The sequence below is a fragment of the Argopecten irradians genome, chromosome 8, assembly GCF_041381155.1.
Source record: "Argopecten irradians isolate NY chromosome 8, Ai_NY, whole genome shotgun sequence".
Taxonomy (NCBI): Eukaryota; Metazoa; Mollusca; class Bivalvia; order Pectinida; family Pectinidae; genus Argopecten; species Argopecten irradians.
This window is the reverse complement of record NC_091141.1, coordinates 37,697,690-37,719,160: the sequence shown is the minus strand read 5'-3', so window position 1 is coordinate 37,719,160 and position 21,471 is coordinate 37,697,690. Positions and strand designations below refer to the sequence as shown.

At 34.5% G+C, this 21,471-nt stretch overlaps 1 protein-coding gene across 10 annotated transcripts in view; it reads left to right on the top strand.

The window, feature by feature from the left end:
- Positions 1-1,670: 1,670 nt before the first annotated feature.
- The window catches only part of LOC138330274 (hemicentin-1-like), a 78,743-nt gene continuing 58,942 nt past the window's right edge, over positions 1,671-21,471 (top strand). For 8 of the 10 annotated variants that reach the window (XM_069277767.1, XM_069277765.1, XM_069277762.1 and 5 more), the window contains exons 1-8: positions 1,671-1,763; positions 10,276-10,419; positions 10,586-10,894; positions 11,181-11,480; positions 14,468-14,776; positions 16,745-17,047; positions 18,387-18,689; positions 20,032-20,334. In XM_069277767.1, the coding sequence (XP_069133868.1) occupies positions 10,341-10,419; positions 10,586-10,894; positions 11,181-11,480; positions 14,468-14,776; positions 16,745-17,047; positions 18,387-18,689; positions 20,032-20,334 (1,906 nt within the window). In that variant the 5' untranslated portion in view covers positions 1,671-1,763; positions 10,276-10,340. The remainder of the gene's footprint in view (positions 1,764-10,275; positions 10,420-10,585; positions 10,895-11,180; positions 11,481-14,467; positions 14,777-16,744; positions 17,048-18,386; positions 18,690-20,031; positions 20,335-21,471) is intronic. The other 2 variants (XM_069277763.1, XM_069277764.1) reach the window with 2 other exon arrangements.

Sequence of the window (21,471 nt, the reverse complement as noted above, 5' to 3'; positions counted from 1 at the left end):
GGCTTTCTTCGCTAAATTTCGTTTAACATATTTTGAAGTTTAAATTTATTGGTTATGTTGTGAAAAATTCTAAGACCCTTTTCATTTAACTGAATATTACATGTATGTGTACAATAACGTCTACGCCACTATTTGTCAATTGTCAATTCTATTGAGTCGAATTATTACATCTTCATTGCTAAGGAAAGCATATGAAGGAAAATGTGGGCGGTCCAAGGTCGACCCGGTAATGTTAGTAGTATCATTCGATAGCTGCCTTTTAACGGGAGACATGCAAACATGTTACATATACATATTTCTCCCATACATCACAGGTATCTCTTGTGGTTGTTAGGGTAAATATAACTCTATCTTACACAGGGGGGTGTAAGACAGCTCACACGCGCTAGACAATAACGTGACGTCATCAATACATGCTGCGTAGCCGCGTCATGCATTACCGATCACGTCATCAATTTTGATACATAACGACGTTCCTGTGATAATGGCGCGATGAAAAGCCTGGAAAGCAACGAAAATTTCGTAAGTTTCCTTTTAAGTATGGGAGAAAAAGAATTAAAAACATGGCTCTGTCAATTGGACAGGGACATGTCAACCATCGTGAAAGATTTTGGCCGCCACCCCTCGGCAAGCCTCGGGTTGACAGCCAAAATTTTTCACTCAGGTTGACATATCCCTGTCCACTTGACAGAGCCATGTAAGATTCTATTACTCTTGACTAATATGAATTCAGTGGTCTTCAAGCATCCACAAATTGCCTCCCTAATGTGGCCTGAAATATATTAGCGTCTCGTACTATTGATTACCATCTGTATACTACAAGTCTCCAAGTGAGAGAGAGTTATCAAGACATTTACAACAGAAATATATAAAATTTCTAAGTACTACTAGTAAGATGTGATATATAGGCATGCAAAATATTACTAATTAAAACAGGTTATGATACAGAATGAACAATAAATAACACTATGTTATCAGGTAACCACATATACTTCTACCCACGAAATCTTTTGAAAATCATGATAAAAATTACCCACGAATATTTCATGGTATACAGTACCACGATTGATTTGGTTGTCGGAGCAATTTAATGCCATAAGCGTCTATTAAATTTGCAAACCTACCTTGCTTGCACAGTATATGATCTCAACAAGTACGAGGCATGTAATAAAAACTACTATACTGATTTTAGAAACTTAGAAATTAAAGAAATATTTCATTACATGTGTTGTAATTCACATACTAGCAATTTATCACAATACATACTATGCATAGGTTTGATATTGCACAGACCAATAATAGCTCAAATACAGGCAGTACTGTCAAAACTCATTATGTTTCATCACACATACTGATGATCGTCTTATACGATATGTTCAAATGTAACTACAAAACAAAACCAATGTAGTATTAGTTTAAAAATCATCCAAATACTACGATGCAATTATAGTAGAAATTGAAATATCACCGGCCGGCAAAAACGACACAACTAAAATTATATCGCTTTTCCTAACAACATGCTTCGTATGGTAAAATCATTCAGGGTATACTTGTCAAGCAAATGCTGATGTAGTCGCTTTGGTTCACTGATATTGCATTAAACCCAGATTTGTATTGCTGTTGAGCAAGTTTGTAAGATATCTAAATAGATCTATTTTTATCTGCCAGCTATATTGTTGCTCCCGTGTAAATCTCGCGAGATTTGGCCAAGGGCGTCACTTGCCATCCATCACCGCTGACTGTTGCTGTGCCAGTGGGCGAGGGTAAGTTATCCGATTATAATTTTTGAATTTAGAATGCATTAACATTCAAAAGTAATTTAAGATAAATTGTCTGTAAGGAATAGCCTTTTGATTGAAAATCAAAAATGCACTTTAGATAATATCCAATACCTTTAAATGTATTAGTTGCCCTTTGTAAAGATAGACCTCATTTAATCTATTATAATTGTTTTCCATCATTTGCGATATACAGTGAATTGAATAATATCGCTTACATAAAAAGTTGTTTTGATTATTATTTTATTCGGTTTTTTTAGCATAAAATATTTTTAACCATAAAGATATTGCGAGAGTCACGATAAAAAATGAAATCACAAATACATTTGAAGTATAATAGATAATATTTCTCTGATGTGGTTAGTCTTCGCAGTGAAATTTCAAAACATGTCTGGTTTCGATAGTCCTTTTCACAGATAGATTTCATTTTATCTAATATAAATGCTTTCTATTAATTGCGATATACAATGAATTGAATATTACCGTTTTCATTAATATTTGTTGTGATTAATTAGCTATGGTACCTGTTGGTCTTTTGTATAAAATACTTTTTGCCAATAAAGATATTGCTAGATTCATAACAAAACAGAAATCACAAATACATTTGAAGTATAATAGATCATATTTCTCTGATGTGGTTAGTCTTCGCAGTGAGATTTTAGAATTTGTCTTGTTTCGATGGTAGATAAAAACCGGAGTAATTAGATCAGAATGTTGGTCGATGATATTTTCCTGCATTTTCACAAACGTTTAACCCAATAACGAAGAGCTTATTGTAGAGCATTCTTGCTACTCAACCACTACTACTTTTGAAGAGTTGAAATGCATATTGAATTCATTGATCAGATATGTGGCTTCACAGCTGAAAGTTGCAAGAACTGCATTATGGTCATATTCGAATACACTCTCTTTCTTTATGTTTTTATAGAGACAATCTCAATAGTTTCGCTACTTACTGAAGCGTGGTATTTTCGCTTCTATAAGGATTTTATTACACAGTCAGTGAATGCGTATACACATTTTACGTTACGTAAACCTACATATATCCTTATATATATAATGATTTTCGTCAACTTAAAATGGCAAATGTGTTACTGTAACTCAACCTATGGTTGCGACCAATAACTCGTGTTTTAATGCTTCAAGAGTATTTCACGGTGCTTTAGTTTCGCGATTGAAAATGATATGATCCTACTATACTAAAAGATGAAAAAGACTTAGGCGATGATAATTTTCTTGGTTTCTGTAATCTATAAAACACGTGCAATTAAATCGCACGCTACAATAATATGGTTTACAGTAGTCCAATTTTCTGAAATGTCAACAGAGGACGTGTGCTTTTCCCGAACACCTGATTCTATCCTTATTTATTCCGTCTTTGCATATTATAGAGTTACCACCCTTGCGAGAAGGTTTTCATTGTGACGTCATTAATTTGTGAGCAAAACTCACGTCATTTTCTCTGAAAGAATGGCGTTATGTTCGTAAACACATGACGTCACAATCAATACCTAGCCGCAAGGGCGGGTATCTCTGTAATATGCAAATATAGAATGCCTTTTTCTCCATGAAGAATTAAAACAGATCGGTATTCATTTGGTAATCTTTTTCACACGACGTTATAACATTCAATTATTGTCTGTATAACATTTGACTTATTCAGAGATACAGACCAGAATAATAAAATGTAAATGTTGCAAGATTTTCTAGCAAATATAAAAATATAAAAGTTTCATGAAGTGTATATATTCTTTAGTAAAGCATTAAACGCATTGCTAATTACATTAAGATATCAATGCAAGGTATTTTTCAAGCTCAAACTGACCGTTGATAGGAAATTGGTCTGGTTGATTTGGTTTAAGTACTATTAACACAGGACAAACCCTGAGTAAGTGGAGAAAACAACCAACCCGTGGCCACTGCCTGCAAACTGCCATATAGGGGTCTCCAATTCACGATCCAAAAATGGAGGGCATGGAATAATCTATGGCGATATGATAATCACGATGCCACCACGGCTCCAACCTAGCTTAAAGGCAAAACGTACTTACATAAATATATACATCTGAAGTATTAAATGAATTACCAAGATTTGTCACACTTCCTTGAATTGACAATAATCCTAGGAACCAAAATTATGTATTAAACGTCACGTAAAGATGAGCTAATAAAATGCTTACGGAGGTTCTTTTTACATTTTCTCAATGTGTTGTTTGTTCATTAATACCGAAAGCAGTATTATGACGAGTGAAGGAGTTTGTCGGTACTGAACGCACGATAGCGACGTCAATGCTAATTTTCATTGTAGATATTGTAATTGAAATTTACCCAGGCCTTAGAGTACGGATTATGCATATATCAGACATTAAAATATAGTTTGCCATTCTACGTTGGTTGCAGGTCGGAACATGGGCTTATTTTTTATAAGTTAAGCACCAGGTAGCAATATATCTGCCAGTATGGTCACACTTATATGTATTTATACTTCTGTATCAGCGTGTCCCATTGCAATTATCAAGACCGGTTTGTTTAGTCCTTGATTCGTTTTTTGAATATTTAGGAATGTTTTTAACCTGGGCGAAAATAATCCAGGTAACACTTTTACATGGAAACACGAATTAAAATCTACACTAGATCACGGGTAGAAAAACACCTCCATTGGATTGTTGGTCTGCTTCGCTACGTCCAAAGAATGCGAAATGTATGCACATTCTTTAGAGAAAGTACAAAGCCAAGCAGAAAGAAAAAATCTTTGTGTACGTTTTGATCCTAATCACCTGTGTGTTTGACCTGCAATGTAAACTCCATATAAATCAAGCTTGTCCGAAAGGGGAGGTAACCGGTCACCAGTGTGCTGCAAAAATGGAGATAGGTTTACGAGAATGACAGAATGTAGAGGCTACCATTAACCAACTTCTGTTCGCATACGATTAACTTTTGCGAATTTTTGCGATAATTTCGCGTCGCAAAATGTTTTTCTTCTGAAGATGATCATTTATATTGATAAGAATTAACATTTAATTATCAAATCATTTAATGTTAATATTCGCCAACATATTTTGAATTAGAAATCGCAAAATTTAGTAGCCGTGAAAGATACGAGTGTATACAATATATCCAACATACATTTGCATTGTTTATGACAAAATCGTTTTAATGCAGCAAAATGACCTGCTGCGATTTGTCTGCAAAATATTTATGCTTATACAGTAAAGAAAAAAAATATATGTATATTTTTCAAACGGTTGAGAGTCCATCATACAATGTAAATATCAAATAATGTTTGTCATAAACACCTATATAATTTGCGTGATCGTATGTAAATATTACAATTATTTTATACACTTATACATACTTGTGTGATTAAAGTTTCCTTCCAGCTATTTAATCTATATTCAACTTGAGCTAGAACACACCCATCATTGAGGTGTATTTAGAGTAACTTTATAACTATACATATCAGAGAAACACAATTTAACAAAGAAAGACAATTTATTGACTTGTGCCCTATCCGGGTCTCGAACTCACGATCTACGGCACCCAATCGCCTAGCCATACCTGCGCCTTCTAGCACCGCGTCTATAAACCTGTTTACTAATTCTGAGCACGAGTCTCTGATAAATCTATGGTGGTTTTAAGCACTTAGAGATAAATATTGTTTTACCCAGTGTTTATATTACATAAAGTAACAATGCTAAAACATGTGTGTCCTACTACAAACATACAGATAGAAATATTCTAACCATACGTACTCTCACTTAAAATTAAAAGATAAAATTTGTAACAATAATCGTTAGTACAATATACTGTAGATGAGTGCGTTTTAAAACACATTTTTCATTTCATAAAGTTAAAAATGAAATGTTTTGATAACATTTGTTTACCACTTTCAACTTGAGGGAGAAAATATTGTACTACAAACTTTTGTAACAATACATCAGTATGTGCATGGTGATAAAAACATCCTTAAAAGCTTTGTCATTTATGCACGATGTGAATCTACACGTGTCTATCTTAACAAGTTTTATTTCTTTATCAAGATATGCATCATGAATCCGGTGTGAATGCATACTTAAATGTTATTTTAACCGGTTGTGGACGTCTTTTCATATCTTACCTTGATTGTCGTTCTATTATTACCCGTAAACCAGTTTACATTTCGTCAAAACCTGTTTGCACACCCAACGAACAAAATTCTAAAAAAAATATCTTGATAAAATCTAATCAGGTACGTTTTATACTTAAAGAACCGAATTTAAACACATCTTGTCTGTTAAGAAGCACATTTTAAGTTAGATTTGATGCAAAAAAGAAGCTATGATAAAATATTTCTATTCAGCAATATTACCTTTGTGAACAACAACTTACTAAACATAGGCACATATGTGAATCGGTGAACATCAAATATATATTTACAGATTATTTTGTTTAACGTTCTATTAACAGTCCAGGTAATCGTAAAGTCATGTTTAGATATCGGGTAAGGCTGGATTACCCAGAGAAAAAACACTCACTCACTGCACCTCACGATATATGAACTCGCCATCAGTACTTACTGGGGCCTTATGATATTTAAGCATTGATGTCACTATTTTTTGATTTTATCAGGGTATGAAAAAAAATGTTTGCAAACTGTGTGAATCCGCGTATCGGATTCTCACAAAAGTTTGCAAACAATTTTTTTTTTCATAACCCGATAAAATTAAAAAATAGTGACATAAATACTTAATTTATACTCTATTTGATAAAATGGAGTATGCTTAAATGTAACAATATAGTGGTTTTTCAAGGGATTCTTTTTTCCGAATCAATACGCAACGTCAATGTCTCTATTGTGACGTCACGATAACGTCGGGGTTTCGCGCCATTCTCGGATTTTTTATTTTATTTTTTTTCATAGTGGTATGCAAAAAAAAAAAAATATTGGCCAATCAGAAAGCCAGATTTGGTATGAAACCAAAGAAAAATTAATCATCATGTAATGGTATTGAAAGCAGTCGGCCAGTGCAGTTATTACACGCAGTCACGGTCTACATGTACATACTAAATCTACAGTACGGAGGGTGTTAAAAAAGTCCTAATTTTACTATATATTCCATGCATTTTAACAAACGATTTCCTATCATGGTGATTTTGCACCTGTACTCGGAAGAGTATCTTACTGAATATCCATGTATAGCGACGTTTCTGTAATAATGTTTATTAGTATTGTCAAAAATCTATTAATTCATTATCAAATTGTGAAACGGACATTTCCGGCTATACGTAATATTTCGGGTCCACTTATGCTTTTGTAGAAATTAGTACTCTGTGAATTTTCGGTTAGCGGAGAGAGGCAACGAATTGTTAATGAAATGATTATGTTTCTTACTATTTTTAATATGTTCTTCATACGATATATATTAGGTCGACTTATGCTTTTGTAGTACTTTAAGAATATCTGATTACTTTGGTGGGGCAACGATTTGTTTATGAAAGGATTATGATTGTTACTATTCTTAGGAAATTCATATTTCCTGTTAAATTTCATTTTTGCATCGTTAACGAATTCAAATAGATGAATGACCTTTGAACCAAGGATTTAATTTGTAAACAAAATACTTCAGAGACTCATGGATGAACACGACTGTCGGTGCAATGTGAGTTACAATTTGACAAGAAAACCACAATGCAACACCCACAGTTAGGGGATTCTTTTGAAATCAGTGATGAGGAAAGAGAATATCCTTCTCGCCTACGAAATATGTGATTGGATGGAGGATATCTTTTGGTAATACCTGAAGCGTAAATGATGATGCTGTCGGAGTTATACAGTACATGAGAAACAACCATCGCACATTTGTAGACTGGATTGTAACATTGAATTTATAATAGAATGTTCATTGAATCGTGAAGCATGTCAAAGCTCTTTGCTCGTCTACCTTCACGAAATATTGTTGGTATCAATGAGAGTAAATCTACTTGAAAGAAATTGGTTAACACATACGCATCCATCATGCGTCAAATTGATCCATGGAGAAAAATTAAGAGAAAATTATTTTAGAAAAGGATTTATCGAGTCAATTGATGATGCTTAATTCATAAATGTCACACTGTTATGAATACAGATGTAATATATATAATGTATATAACAACAACCAAAGAAAGACTAGTAATAGTTTAATAAATTGCGACAGGGACAAACAGTAGTCCTATTCGCAAGGACAAAATAGATTTTCGAATTTTAAGGTAGCCTGTTCTTTATTAAGACATATATAAAAACAAGCAAAATCACATTATACAGAATCAGGATTAAATATGGAAAATATAAGAGGAGAACTGAAAACGGAAAAAATATCGCAATAAAGGTAGAATCTAGCGTATGATTTGTTTCATTGTAGTATTGAAAATTAATGACTGAAGTAAAATCTTTCGTTTGCTATTTATTATCATTATTTTTATACTAGTTAACCAAGTTCAAAAGGTCCTTAAATAATGACGGAAATATTTTAATTCGTTGTTTTTACTTTAGGGCGTAGTCACAGCGTGACAGCGTGTCAAAGCTTTTCTAATCTCAATTTTAAAATTATTGAAAGACATTATTGTACAAGGTGTGTCCATTTGAAACAGCTTTCTTAATTATTGTTTTCCATTTTCCGTTTAGACCACGAAAGGCGTGTCATATTTAGTCATTTCGTTAACGTTTATTCTAATGAGTCATAATACTTTCATATGTGTCATTCAAAGTAACTTTAATTTCTAACTTATTTGAAGTCCAGGAAATGTTTAAATAATCAGGAAATGTTTAAATAATCTCATATTTATTCACTGCATAAGTTTGTGAGGTATGCTCATTATGTTATATGCAGATTCACACAGTTTGCAAACAAAATTTCTTTCATACGCCGATGAAGTTAACAAATAGTGCCATTAATGCGTAAATATTGGACCCCAACTAACTTTCTGATTAGTTGACGTATTTCGCGGCTAGGCAGAAATCGCGAAATCAAAATCGTCGTGATTTTGTTTCTATATCTAATGTTATCTATTGAATGGATAGTTTGTTATGAGAAAGTAGTGTAACAGAGCACATCATTTGATGTAAACATAGCCACTGCCTCTGCCAGGATTCGAACTGCGGACCTCTGGGTTACTATTCAAACGTTCAACCGATCGAGCTAAAAAAAATTTTTCTCCAGCCGAGTGGTGTATTGCGGCTAGTATTCATCAGGGTTACAGTATTTAGCGACGAAAACGGAAGATTAGGTTTCTGTGAATATTAAAGTAGATTACACTATGTTTTTGCATTGAGATTTACATATTTGACGACACTGTTCACCACTAGTTTGCCAGATTTTTGCATTTTGGAAATTTGACAACCTACACGCACGTCGCATGTAAAAGGGGTTGCGGTCAACGAGTGGCTAATATGTCCCGGCATCTTACCAAAAGTCCTCCACCTCTTGGTTGCTAGTTCGAATCTCACTTGAAACCGCTGGTCAGCATTTTTTCTTAAAAGCCAAAGTTGTTAAATTGATAAAACCATACTTAACCAAAACCAAACGCGCATGTATAACGGAACTTGATCGATCTTGAATACAGAATTGTGTATATAGTATTCCATAGTTGGGCCCTGCGGGTAGGGCGTTAGAAATGTACCTGCTGCCCCTATTGCATGCTCGTAAAAGGCGACTAAATTTAGGATTTTATCTTTTATCTTCTTCCTCACTGACTTTATGTTTCCTTTCGCCTCCCTTGGCCCTCCTCACATGACACTGGCTGTTAATGGGACATTAAAATAATCAAAGAAACAAACCATTATTGGGTAGCATTAACGTATTCAACGTTATAAAAAAGACATATAAAAATATAGCATTGACCATCTTAAGACTTGCATTAATGCACAACGATTGTCAATTATTCAATGTTTTAAAGGCAAAGTGGAGAATGGAAGAAGTTAAGCGGACATGCAAGTAAAACTAGTACCAAATGGAAACTTTATCCGGACATAGAATAAATCAATTAAGAATGGTGTATTACCAAAGTATGCAATTAGATGAAGACCCATATAAAACTATATATTTAAGAAAAGAGGCAATATTTTCTTCAGCCGTCATACACGTATAGGTCAAATACTTATTATATCCAATATGCATATAATAAGCAGTAAATAAGTTCTGAATTATGGATCATTAATCTTTTCCAAAGTGTTCACCAAAATGCATTTCATACATCAAATTATATATACTGTACACCAGCAGTCTGCATCGCAAATGAAAGTAATATAAATTGGATATTTGAATAACGCTGCAATTTTTCAATACGATTATTTATATTGACATAATTATTGTAATTAATTGAAGTTCATTATAAAAGATATAAATAGTGGTAATGCCCTCGATTTCAATTTCCCATTTGGCCTCTAGAAACCATGGTCGCATGTACCGGTTATATGTTATTAAAATTATACGATACGATGATTGTCTATAATGGTCACAATTACATTTCTCTGTTTCAGAAAAGCTTGGGAAATCTGTAATTGGCATTGGTGAACGGAGGTGCGATACGACCAAGGAGATAACGATGGGGATACCGTCGATCCCCAGAGTTCTGCCTTGTCTGCTGGCTCTGATTTCGATGTCTCCAGTGGTATTTTCGCAAAGTAAGCATCCGTCTTTGATGATAATCCGTCTTTGATAACATATTGCCTACAATCATTATGTACAAAATTTTCTCTATTTTTATTCGTTTTTGTCAATTGTCTTCCTCTTTATGCTTTAAGCATTTTTGTTAATTATATGCTAATGGCTTGACCATTGGTCTTGCAGCACCACCAAGTGTAGCCGTCGCACAGGCAAACGTTGGTACAAATCCTGGGACAACGGTCGTATTAGGTTGCTCAGTTAGCTCTACATTACCTATAACTTCCGCGTTCTGGCTACACGATCGGGCTGGTTCTGCAGTGACAATAACATCGTCTGGTGGCAGACATACGTTTACTATGGGTACCGCGCCATCGTTGACAATCACAAGCCCGACTAACGCTGACACAGGAAACTACAGGTGTTTTGCTACGGACAGCGGGGGAAACGTCGGGCAAAGTGGCAACACCTTCCTAACAGTGGCCACACCGAATGGTAATTTGATATTTCATCTTCTAACTGTGTATTATTAAATGAGAAATTTTAAATCAAATAATTACTCGGAATATAATTTATGAAACACTCAATAAACATTTAACAGACGGATTGAAAAACAATTAAATAATAAGTAAATAATTCAATAGATTAATTTACCAATAGCAGAAAAATGACGTTGAAATCTTGCTGAATGTTACTTTAAGTCATGAAAACTACGATAACTCCTTGGCTAAAATATTATTCCTGTCGCAGTAGATTTATCGTAGTATTTCTACCTTTATAGCGGTTCCGGTGGTGGATCATCCACAGACTACTTACTCACTATTAGCCGGAAACACAGCCGTACTTGGTTGCGTCATTTCCGCCAATCCTGCCGCAACAACAGTTGTTTGGACGAAGACATCCGGATCCAATATTGGCACTATTTCCATCGACGGCACCAAGTACCAAAACGGAAACTCCGTCTCACCTTCTCTGACGATAACAAACCTCGCTCTGACAGACACCGGAAGTTACACTTGTGGAGCGACTAATAATTTTGGTTCCGGGGTATCAACTGGAGCAACACTTACAGTAACCGGAAGTATGTATAACGAGGTCTTTGAATTATTAATATATAGAGGATATTCCTTGGTTCTTGATCATACCAGTTATATTTCATCGAGTGAAATATTACTGGTATCCATCAAGAAACAAGGAATATTCTATTAATCACATCTGTTTTCTCGCTTTCATTTACAGAAAACCATCACTACTAGTTCCGATAAAGGTTATGCCGCCATTCCATTAAACAGATTTATTTGCCCTTACCATTATTACGTCGTATTTCTATGAACATAACGTCATATTTCGTGTGGAAATATGACGTCATTCTTGTGCATAAACTAATGACGTACCAATCAAAACTGATATTTCCATTGGAATGAAGTATATCGCTTTTATATTCATCGTAAAACCATATATTTCGCTGCGAAAAATGTAATAAATGAATTTATCGTGGATTAAGTTGTTAAACCGCCGACAGAGCATCCATGATACTCATCATTTGAAGTATAACTGGTGTTAAATTATGTATGAATGTTTCTACTTAACGCAAAAGACATATACTGTAAAAATATTTATTTTGCTTTTGGTACATGCGCAATCAGTAGGTCATTCCAAACAGGTCATAATGCCACGGAGTTTTGTCAGAAATAATTAAGAATATCTTTTCAATGGTACTGTGAAATCATTAATTTTCGTGGTGGTTTAATTTTCGTGGATTTCGTTTTTTGACCAAAGTCAACGAATTTACATCCCCACGAAAATATATATACCTATACCAATGTCATGTAAGTTTATGCGTTCATACATTGTAGGATGATTAGTACCTCACTGCATGTACATAAAATCTATTTCGGGGACAAGCATGACAAGTTCAAAGTTTGAAAATATTGTTCAAACAAAGATAGTTTTCAGAATTTCATAGACTTCATCCACATGTACCAACAAATAATTGATTGAGTATATCCTGAATCTATCAATGTGACAAGATAATGTTTGTTGGACACATCTGTAAAAACACTGGCTGAGTACCGACTCTAGCTTGTGATTGTTCCGGTTGAGCGATCACACATATACAGGTGACAGTGTCGACTGTGTATTTTTAACAGTGATGTGTAAATAAGGTCTCATCCACGAATTTAAGTGCCAACGAAATTGTAAAATTTTAGATTCCACGAAAATTGAGCCCAACGAAAATAAATGATTTCACAGTAGTAATACCGGTTAGTAAGTAACTTTTGTTACTGAAAAAAATCGTCTGTTCTTGTTTTTGATAGAGAAATTTACTAATTGTCAGCGGTGCAGCATCTTTAAGCATTAAACACAAACATGATAAGAATTATGATTCATTGCTTAATGATATGGTTGAATTTCCATCTACTGTTTTCTTAGAATCGGGGTAGGTAAATACATGTACACTGTAATAATAGCACATGTTCTACCATGCTAAGGTGAAATGAAACCATGCATTTTTCAAATCACTTGAGACAAAAATTATATTTTAGTTTATTTGAAAATTAAAGTTAACTTAGACAATAATTTATACTTAGTTAACTTAGAAATTATTCTTTTTTAAGTTAACTTAGTTAATAATTAATATTTTTGGTTAACTTAGACAATAATAGTCGTTAGTTAACTAATCCTAAGTCAATAATCATTTCTTTAGTTACTTTAGACAATAAATGTTTCTTTAGTTAATTTAGCCAATAGCTATTTCTTTAGTAAATTTAAACGATAATTATTTCGTTGGTTAACCTAGAAATAATTATAACAATGTATTTCTTTATTTACCTTAGTACAATAATCATTTCGTTAGTAACGTAGAAATACTTATTTCGTTAGTTCACTTAGACAATTATTATTTCTTTTGTTAACTTAAACAATAATTATTTCGTTTATGTCCTACTTCAAAGTCGATTTCTTTTTTTAGTCCTTTTCTAGCAGCGAAAATACCATATAATGCAAGAAATATAATAACTAAAATTATCAATGAAATAAACTATAATAACCAAGGGGCGACAACTCCCATATCATACCACGATATCGAAGTTTTCAGATTGTTGATATTTCATTGCCTATTCATGAGGCGATAACTCGTACAATGTACACTGGACACTAGTCTTAAACTACAACGATTGATAATGCAATGCAATAATAATATGATATCGTCTATAAATATGGTAGCATCAATGATTTTGAAATAAAAAAAATCGTCATTTATTGCAAACAAAAGGAATGTCAAATAAATTTAATTTGATATGACGTGTAATATACTAAGAGTTTGTCGCTATTTAATACTTCACAGAATTTTTCACACATCAACAATAATGAATCATGTCATTCTATCTATAATGCTTATACTGACGAATGTTTACCTTTTTATACGTAAACATGTTATTTCGCCTTTGCATATTGCAAAGTTTTCTGCTCTAGCAGGTACATATCGATTGTGACGTATTTATTTTCCCTAAAATGTATGACGTTATGCTCATATACACAATACGTCACAAACATAAACCCGCTGCAATGACAGATATCTCGTTATTATACAAAGACTCAATATTTGTTCATTGCAACCAACGGTCATTTTAAAAGTGACCGAAAAACGACAAAGCTATCGATGGGACACATTGTTGTTCTCTATGGGACAATAATCACTTATATAGGCAATGGTATAGGATGCTCAAGTTATTCTCTACTTTATATTGTTGTTGGAAATGTGTTATTATAAACAATCTTACTTTCGGTTTACTCTCGCAAATTTCACGATAAAGGTAAATTTGAGAAAGGTAAATTTGAGAAAGTTCATCTCAGCGAATCAACATCTACATCAATTATCCTGATAGGCCAATTGTTAAATCTGCGTATGTATCTTCGCGAACTTGTTTTGAATCGAAATCCTGATAGTTAATAACCGCGAAAAAACGTTGTTTTACAGGATCAGACACGTTTTGAAAACATAACCAATAAGAAATACAAATATAATATATTTTGAATTAGTCACTATAAATGTTGAATAATTTACAGGCGTTCCTGTGCTCAGCGTCCAGTCGACTACTGCCAGTGCCAACGTCGGAGCATCAGCCACACTACAATGTAGCATAACATCTGCTTCTCCTAGCGTAACCGCTGTCTATTGGCAGTTCACACCCACCGGCGGAACGACAACACAGATCACACCGTCCACCAGTGGTTATACTGGAATAACAACCGCAAACCCGTCCCTGACTATCTCATCCGTTAGTACTGCCTCAGCCGGTACCTACACCTGCTTTGCCGTGAATAGTGCTGGAACCGGTCAAAGCCAACAGATCACTTTGACTGTCGTGCAATCGGGTGAGTACACTTCATCGTTAATCTTGTTTTGTTTGTATTTGCATTATGGTTGTTTTGTTAATACATTATTGAATATGACTATTAAAGACACAAGAAAAATGTTTTACTAATAACCCTTGCCAGTAACCATTGAGACATTAATGGAAAGTAAAAAAAAATAAAAACAAAAGATCTGGTCAAAAACATACTAAAACATTGGCATAACTTCATGAAACATTTTCTAGTTCTTAACATGTGTTAAGAAAGTGTAGTATCCGTGGCAACGACAATATTTTCCTATCAATCTGTTAATGAATTATTGCAAAATAAATTAAAATAAGGCATATTTAACGGGAAGTTTTTGGGTTTTTTTTAAATTGTAATAACTATTTAAAGAGCATTTTAGCATGTCTATTGGTTTTTTTTTATTCTTTTCGTTTGTTGCTATAGAAATTAAAAAAAGCCAACAATTTTGTGACGGAGATATCGCTATTGATATTACTTTAAATTTCAACCATGCTTGGCATTGGACATATATCTGTTTTAAAACTCACAAAATAAAGTCAGTCATCCATCTTTGTTTTTTTAAATTATCAATCAAAGTATCTTGTTTTTCATAACTTTTTTCAATAATTTTAGCATTTTTTGTATTATATTTTATATATAAAAATTCAGATAAATTTCCCCTTATTAATTCTATTTTTTTCTTCAAAACTGGAAACAATTATATCTAATACATGTATATATACTTGATATGTTAAATTATACGATAAAAAAAATATTTTAACACCGCTTGTTTCGGAACAAGTATTCCAACTTCACAACCCAATCACTGCCACATACACAAGTTTTACACTTAAGACATGTTTTACCCAAACCACCATACATAGCTCTGCCAGCATTATTGCCAGCATTATAATGGTTTTAGATTAAAATTTACTTGAATCACCCGTAATAATTTCCGATTCACTAAGCCATATTGTCAGCGGGAGAGTGATTGTGATTGCAAAGGAAGCACAATATTCATTATCTTCCGACGAGGTTTGCAAAGGAGGCGCAATATCTATTATGTTTAATAAGACAAGTTGTTTGAAAGAGCCTTTGAACTATTGTGTCTGCAAACAGCTGTCATCAACTGTAGAATATGGAGGTTATTCAACAACACTTTGTTTTACACTGGGTAACAGGTTCACCATTTTGTAGTCTACATTGGTACCCAATAACCCTAAGTCCATTTATAGATTAACATGAATATTTGTTCATGTTGTGAAGAAACAGCATGTCGTTCTTCTAATTGGATGAAACAAGAGGTCATTGTACCATAACACCAAAGTGCACTTATAATGAAGACTCTCCTCGGATACTGAGCAACATGGCACCTTCTGATATAAAGATTTGCTGTATTCCGAACAGATAGCTGACGGAATGACGACTATTACACATGTACCAAAATCCTGTTGAACTTATCTTGATAATCGATCATCAGGTTATAATGGCGACACAATGACTGACTATGGCGAAAACCAAAGCGCATGGGTTGTAACATTTATATCAAAGGGAAGTAATCGTGCGGACAGGTCGCAACAAAGGTAACAACAAAGAAGAATGAAACAAATAACAAAGAAAAGAGAGAGAAAAACCAAAACAAACGGGACACAAAACCTGCCGTGTAATGTTTTTTTCCCATTGCATGTTTAAACTGTGGCAAGCATCAAAGCATCTTGAAATGCTCTAGCATTTAATTTATCATCGAATGAATTGAGATGGCATGCCCATCAACTTGCCATACTGTATGCTATTGTGGTATATATTTGAAGTAAATAAGAATGTGTTAGATTTGCTGTTGTAGCTTCCCCTGACTGTCACTCACCCACAGGCTGCACACAGTACAAATGTTGGATCAAATTAAATAAACATAACATATATCATATTGAAAAAACATAATTTTTGTCCGATAGTAATTATGCCGTCTTACTTGTTCTGTTTCAGGTCCGCCGACTGTCTCCCATCCACAGCCTACTTACACTACAAATGTTGGTGGAACTGTCACACTTGTCTGTAGCGTTACCTCCACGTCAACCTTAAATAACCTTTATTGGGAGAAACTTGTTAATAATGCATATCAACAGGTTCAGATCACCACAAACATCAGATACAGCGGAGGATCGACATCTTCTCCAAATTTTGTTATCACCAACGCGGAAGCAGCTGACGCTGGCACCTACAGGTGTTCGGCGGTTAATGCATTCGGTACAACCAATAGTCAAACAACGACCACACTGACTGTTAACGGTAAGTGAGAACCATTGTCTATCTCAATATGATTGCAAGAACCCTATTCCCCTTATTAATTCTATTTTTTTCTTCAAAACTGGAAACAATTATATCTAATACATGTATATATACTTGATATGTTAAATTATACGACAAAAAATATTTTAACACCGCTTGTTTCGGAACAAGTATTCCAACTTCACAACCCAATCACTGCCACATACACAAATTTTACACTTAAGACATGTTTTACCCAAACCACCATACATAAGTCTGCCAGCATTATAATGGTTTTAGATTAAGATTTACTTGAATCACCCGTAATAATTTCCGATTCACCAAGCCGTTTTGTCAGCGGGAGTGTGATTATGATTGCAAAGGAAGCACAATATTCATTTTCTTCCGACGCGGTTTGCAAAGGAGGCGCAATATTTATTATGTTTAATAACACAAGTTGTTTGAAAGAGTCTTTGAACTATTGTGTCTGCAAGCAGCTGTCATCAACTGTAGAATATTTGGAGGTTATTGAACAACACTTTGTTTCTACACTTGGTAACAGGTTCACCATTTTGTAGTCTACATTGGTAACCAATAACCCTAAGTCCATTTATACATTAACATCAATATTTGTTCATGTTGTGAAGAAACAACATGTCGTTCTTCTAATTGGATGAAACAAGAGGTCATTGTACCATAACACCAAAGGTCACTTATAATGAAGGCTCTCCTCTGGTACTGAGCAACATGGCATCTTCTGATATAAAGATTTGCTGTATTCCGAACAGATAGCTGACGGAATAACGACTATAACACATGTACCAAAATATTGTTGAACTTATCTTAATAATCGATCATCAGGTTATAATGGCGACACAATGACTGACTATGGCGAAAACCAAAGCGCATGGGTTGTAACATTTATATCAAAGGGAAGTAATCGTGCGGTCAGGTCGCAACAAAGGCAACAACAAAGAAGAATGAAACAAATAACAAAGAAAAGAGAGAAAAAAACCCAAAAAAGGGACACAAAACCTGCTTTTAATGTTTTTTTTTTCATTGGATGTTTTAACTGGCAAACATCAGAGCATTTTGAAATGCTCTAGCATTCAATTTATCATCGAATGAATTGAGATGGCATGCCTATCAACTTGCCATACTGTATGCTATTATGGTATATATTTGAAGTAGATAAGGATGCGTTAGATTTGCTGTTGTAGCTCCCCCGACTGTCACTCACCAACAGGCTGCACACGGTACAAATGTTGGATCAAATTAAATAAACATAACATATATCATATTGAAAAAAACATATTTTTGGTCCGGTAGTAATTATGCCGTCTTACTTGTTCTGTTTCAGGTCCGCCGACTGTCTCCCATCCACAGCCTACATACAGTACAAATGTTGGTGGAACTGTCACACTTGTCTGTAGCGTTACCTCCACGCCAACCTTAACAAACCTTTATTGGGAGAAATTTGTTAATAATGCATATCAACAAGTTCAGATCACCACTAACATCAGATACAGCGGAGGATCGCCATCTTTTCCAAACTTTGTAATCACCAACGCGGAAGCAGCTGACGCTGGCACCTACAGGTGTTCGGCGGTTAATGCATTCGGTACAACCAATAGTCAAACAACGACCACACTGACTATTAACGGTAAGTGAGAACCATTGTCTATCTCAATATGATTGCAAGAACCCTATTCCCCTTATTAATTTTTATTTTTTCTTCAAAACTGGAAATAATTATATCTAATACATGTATATATACTTGATATGTTAAATGATACGAGAAAAAAATGTTTTAACACGACTTGTTTCGGAGCAAGTATTCAAGCTTCACAACCGAATCACTGCCACATACACAAATTTTACACTTCAGACATGTTTTACCCAAACCACCATACATAAGTCTGCAAGCATTATAATGGTTTTAGATTAAGATTTACTTGAATCACCCGTAATAATTTCCGATTCTCCAAGCCGTTTTGTCAGCGGGAGTGTGATTATGATTGCAAAGGAAGCACAATATTCATTTTCTTCCGACGCGGTTTGCAAAGGAAGCGCAATATTTCTTATGTTTAATAACACAAGTTGTTTGCAAGAGCCTTTGAACTATTGTATCTGCAAACAGCTGTCATCAACTCTAGAATATTTGGGAGTTATTCAACAACACTTTGTTTCTACACTGGGTAACAGGTTCGCCATTATGTAGTCTACATTGTTACCCAATAACCCTAAGTCCATTTATAGATTAACATGAATATTTGCTCATGTTGTGAAGAAACAACATGTCGTTCTTCTAATTGGATGAAACAAGAGGTCATTGTACCTTAACACCAAAGGTCACTTATAATGAAGACTCTCCTCGGGTACTGACCAACATTGCACCTTCTAATATAAAGATTTGCTGTATTCCGAACAGATAGCTAACGGAATAATGATTATTACACATGTACCACAATATTGTTGAACTTATCTTGATAATCAATCATCAGGTTATAATGGCGACATAATAACTGACTAAGGCGAAAACCAAAGCGCATGGGTTGTAACATTTATATCAAAGGGAAGTAATCGTGCGGTCAGGTAGCAACAAAGACAACAAAAAAGAAGACTGAAACAAATAACAATGAAACAGAGGTAAAAACAAACAAACGGGACACAAAACCTGCTGTTTAATGGGTTTTTTTTCCATTGGATGTTTTAACTGGCAAACATCAGAGCATCTTGAAATGCTCTACCATTCAATTTATCATCGAATGAATTGAGATGGCATGCCCATCAACTTGCCATACTGTATGCTATTATGGTATATATTTGAAGTAGATAAGGATGCGTTTGATTTGCTGTTGTAGCTCCCCCGACTGTCACTCACCCACAGGTTGCACACAGTACAAATGTTGGATCAAATTAAATAAACATAACATATATCATATTAAAAAAAAATATAGTTTTTATCCGATAGTAATTATGCCGTCTTTCTTGTTCTGTTTCAGGTCCGCCGACTGTCTCCCATCCACAGCCTACATACAGTACAAATGTTGGTGGAACTGTCACACTTGCCTGTAGCGTTATCTCCGCGTCAACCTTAACTAACCTTTATTGGGAGAAACTTGTTAATAATGCCTATCAACAAGTTCAGATCACCACTAACATCAGATACAGCGGAGGATCGGAATCTTCTCCAAATTTTGTTATCACCAACGCGGAAGCAGCTGACGCTGGCACCTACAGGTGTTCGGCGGTTAATGCATTTGGTACAACCAATAGTCAAACAACGACCACACTGACTATTAACGGTAAGTGAGAACCATTGTCTATCTCAATATGATTGCAAGAACCCCATTACCCATATCAATTCTATTTTTTTCTTCAAAACTGGAAACAATTATATCTAATACATGTATATATACTTGATATGTTAAATAATACGAGAATAAAAATGTTTTAACACGACTTGTTTCGAAACAAGTATTCAAGCCTCACAACCCAATCACTGCCACATACACAAATTTTACACTTAAGACATGTTTTACCCAAACCACCATACATAAGTCTGCCAGCATTATAATGGTTTTAGATTAAGATTTACTTGAATCTCCCGTAATAATTTCCGATTCACCAAGCCGTTTTGTCAGCGGGAGTGTGATTATGATTGCAAAGGAAGCACAATATTCATTTTCTTCCGACGCGGTTTGCAAAGGAAGCGCAATATTTATTATGTTTAATAAGACAAGTTGTTTGATAGAGCCTTTAAACTATTGTGTCGGCAAACAGCTGTCATCAACTGTAGAATATTTGGAGGTTATTGAACAACACTTTGTTTCTACACTTGGTAACAGGTTCACCATTTTGTAGTCTACATTGGTACCCAATAACCCTAAGTCCATTTATAGATTAACATGAATATTTGTTCATGTTGTGAAGAAACAGCATGTCGTTCTTCTAATTGGATGAAACAAGAGGTCATTGTACCATAACACCAAAGGTCACTTATAATGAAGACTCTCATCGGGTACTGAGCAACAAGGCATCTTCTGATATAAAGATTTGCTGTATTCCGAACAGATAGCTGACGGAATGACGACTATTACACATGTACCAAAATATTGTTGAACTTATCTTGATAATCAATCATCAGGTTATAATGGCGACACAATGACTGACTATGGCGAAAACCAAAGCGCATGGGTTGTAACATTTATATCAGAGGGAAGTAATCGTGCGGTCAGGTCGCAACAAAGGCAACAACAAAGAAGAATGAAACAATTAACAAAGAAAAGAGAGAAAAAAACCCAAACAAACGGGACACAAAACCTGCTTTTAATGTTGTTGTTTTTTCATTGGGTGTTTTAACTGGCAAACATCAGAGCATCTTGAAATGCTCTAGCATTCAATTTATCATCGAATGAACTGAGATGGCATGCCCATCAACT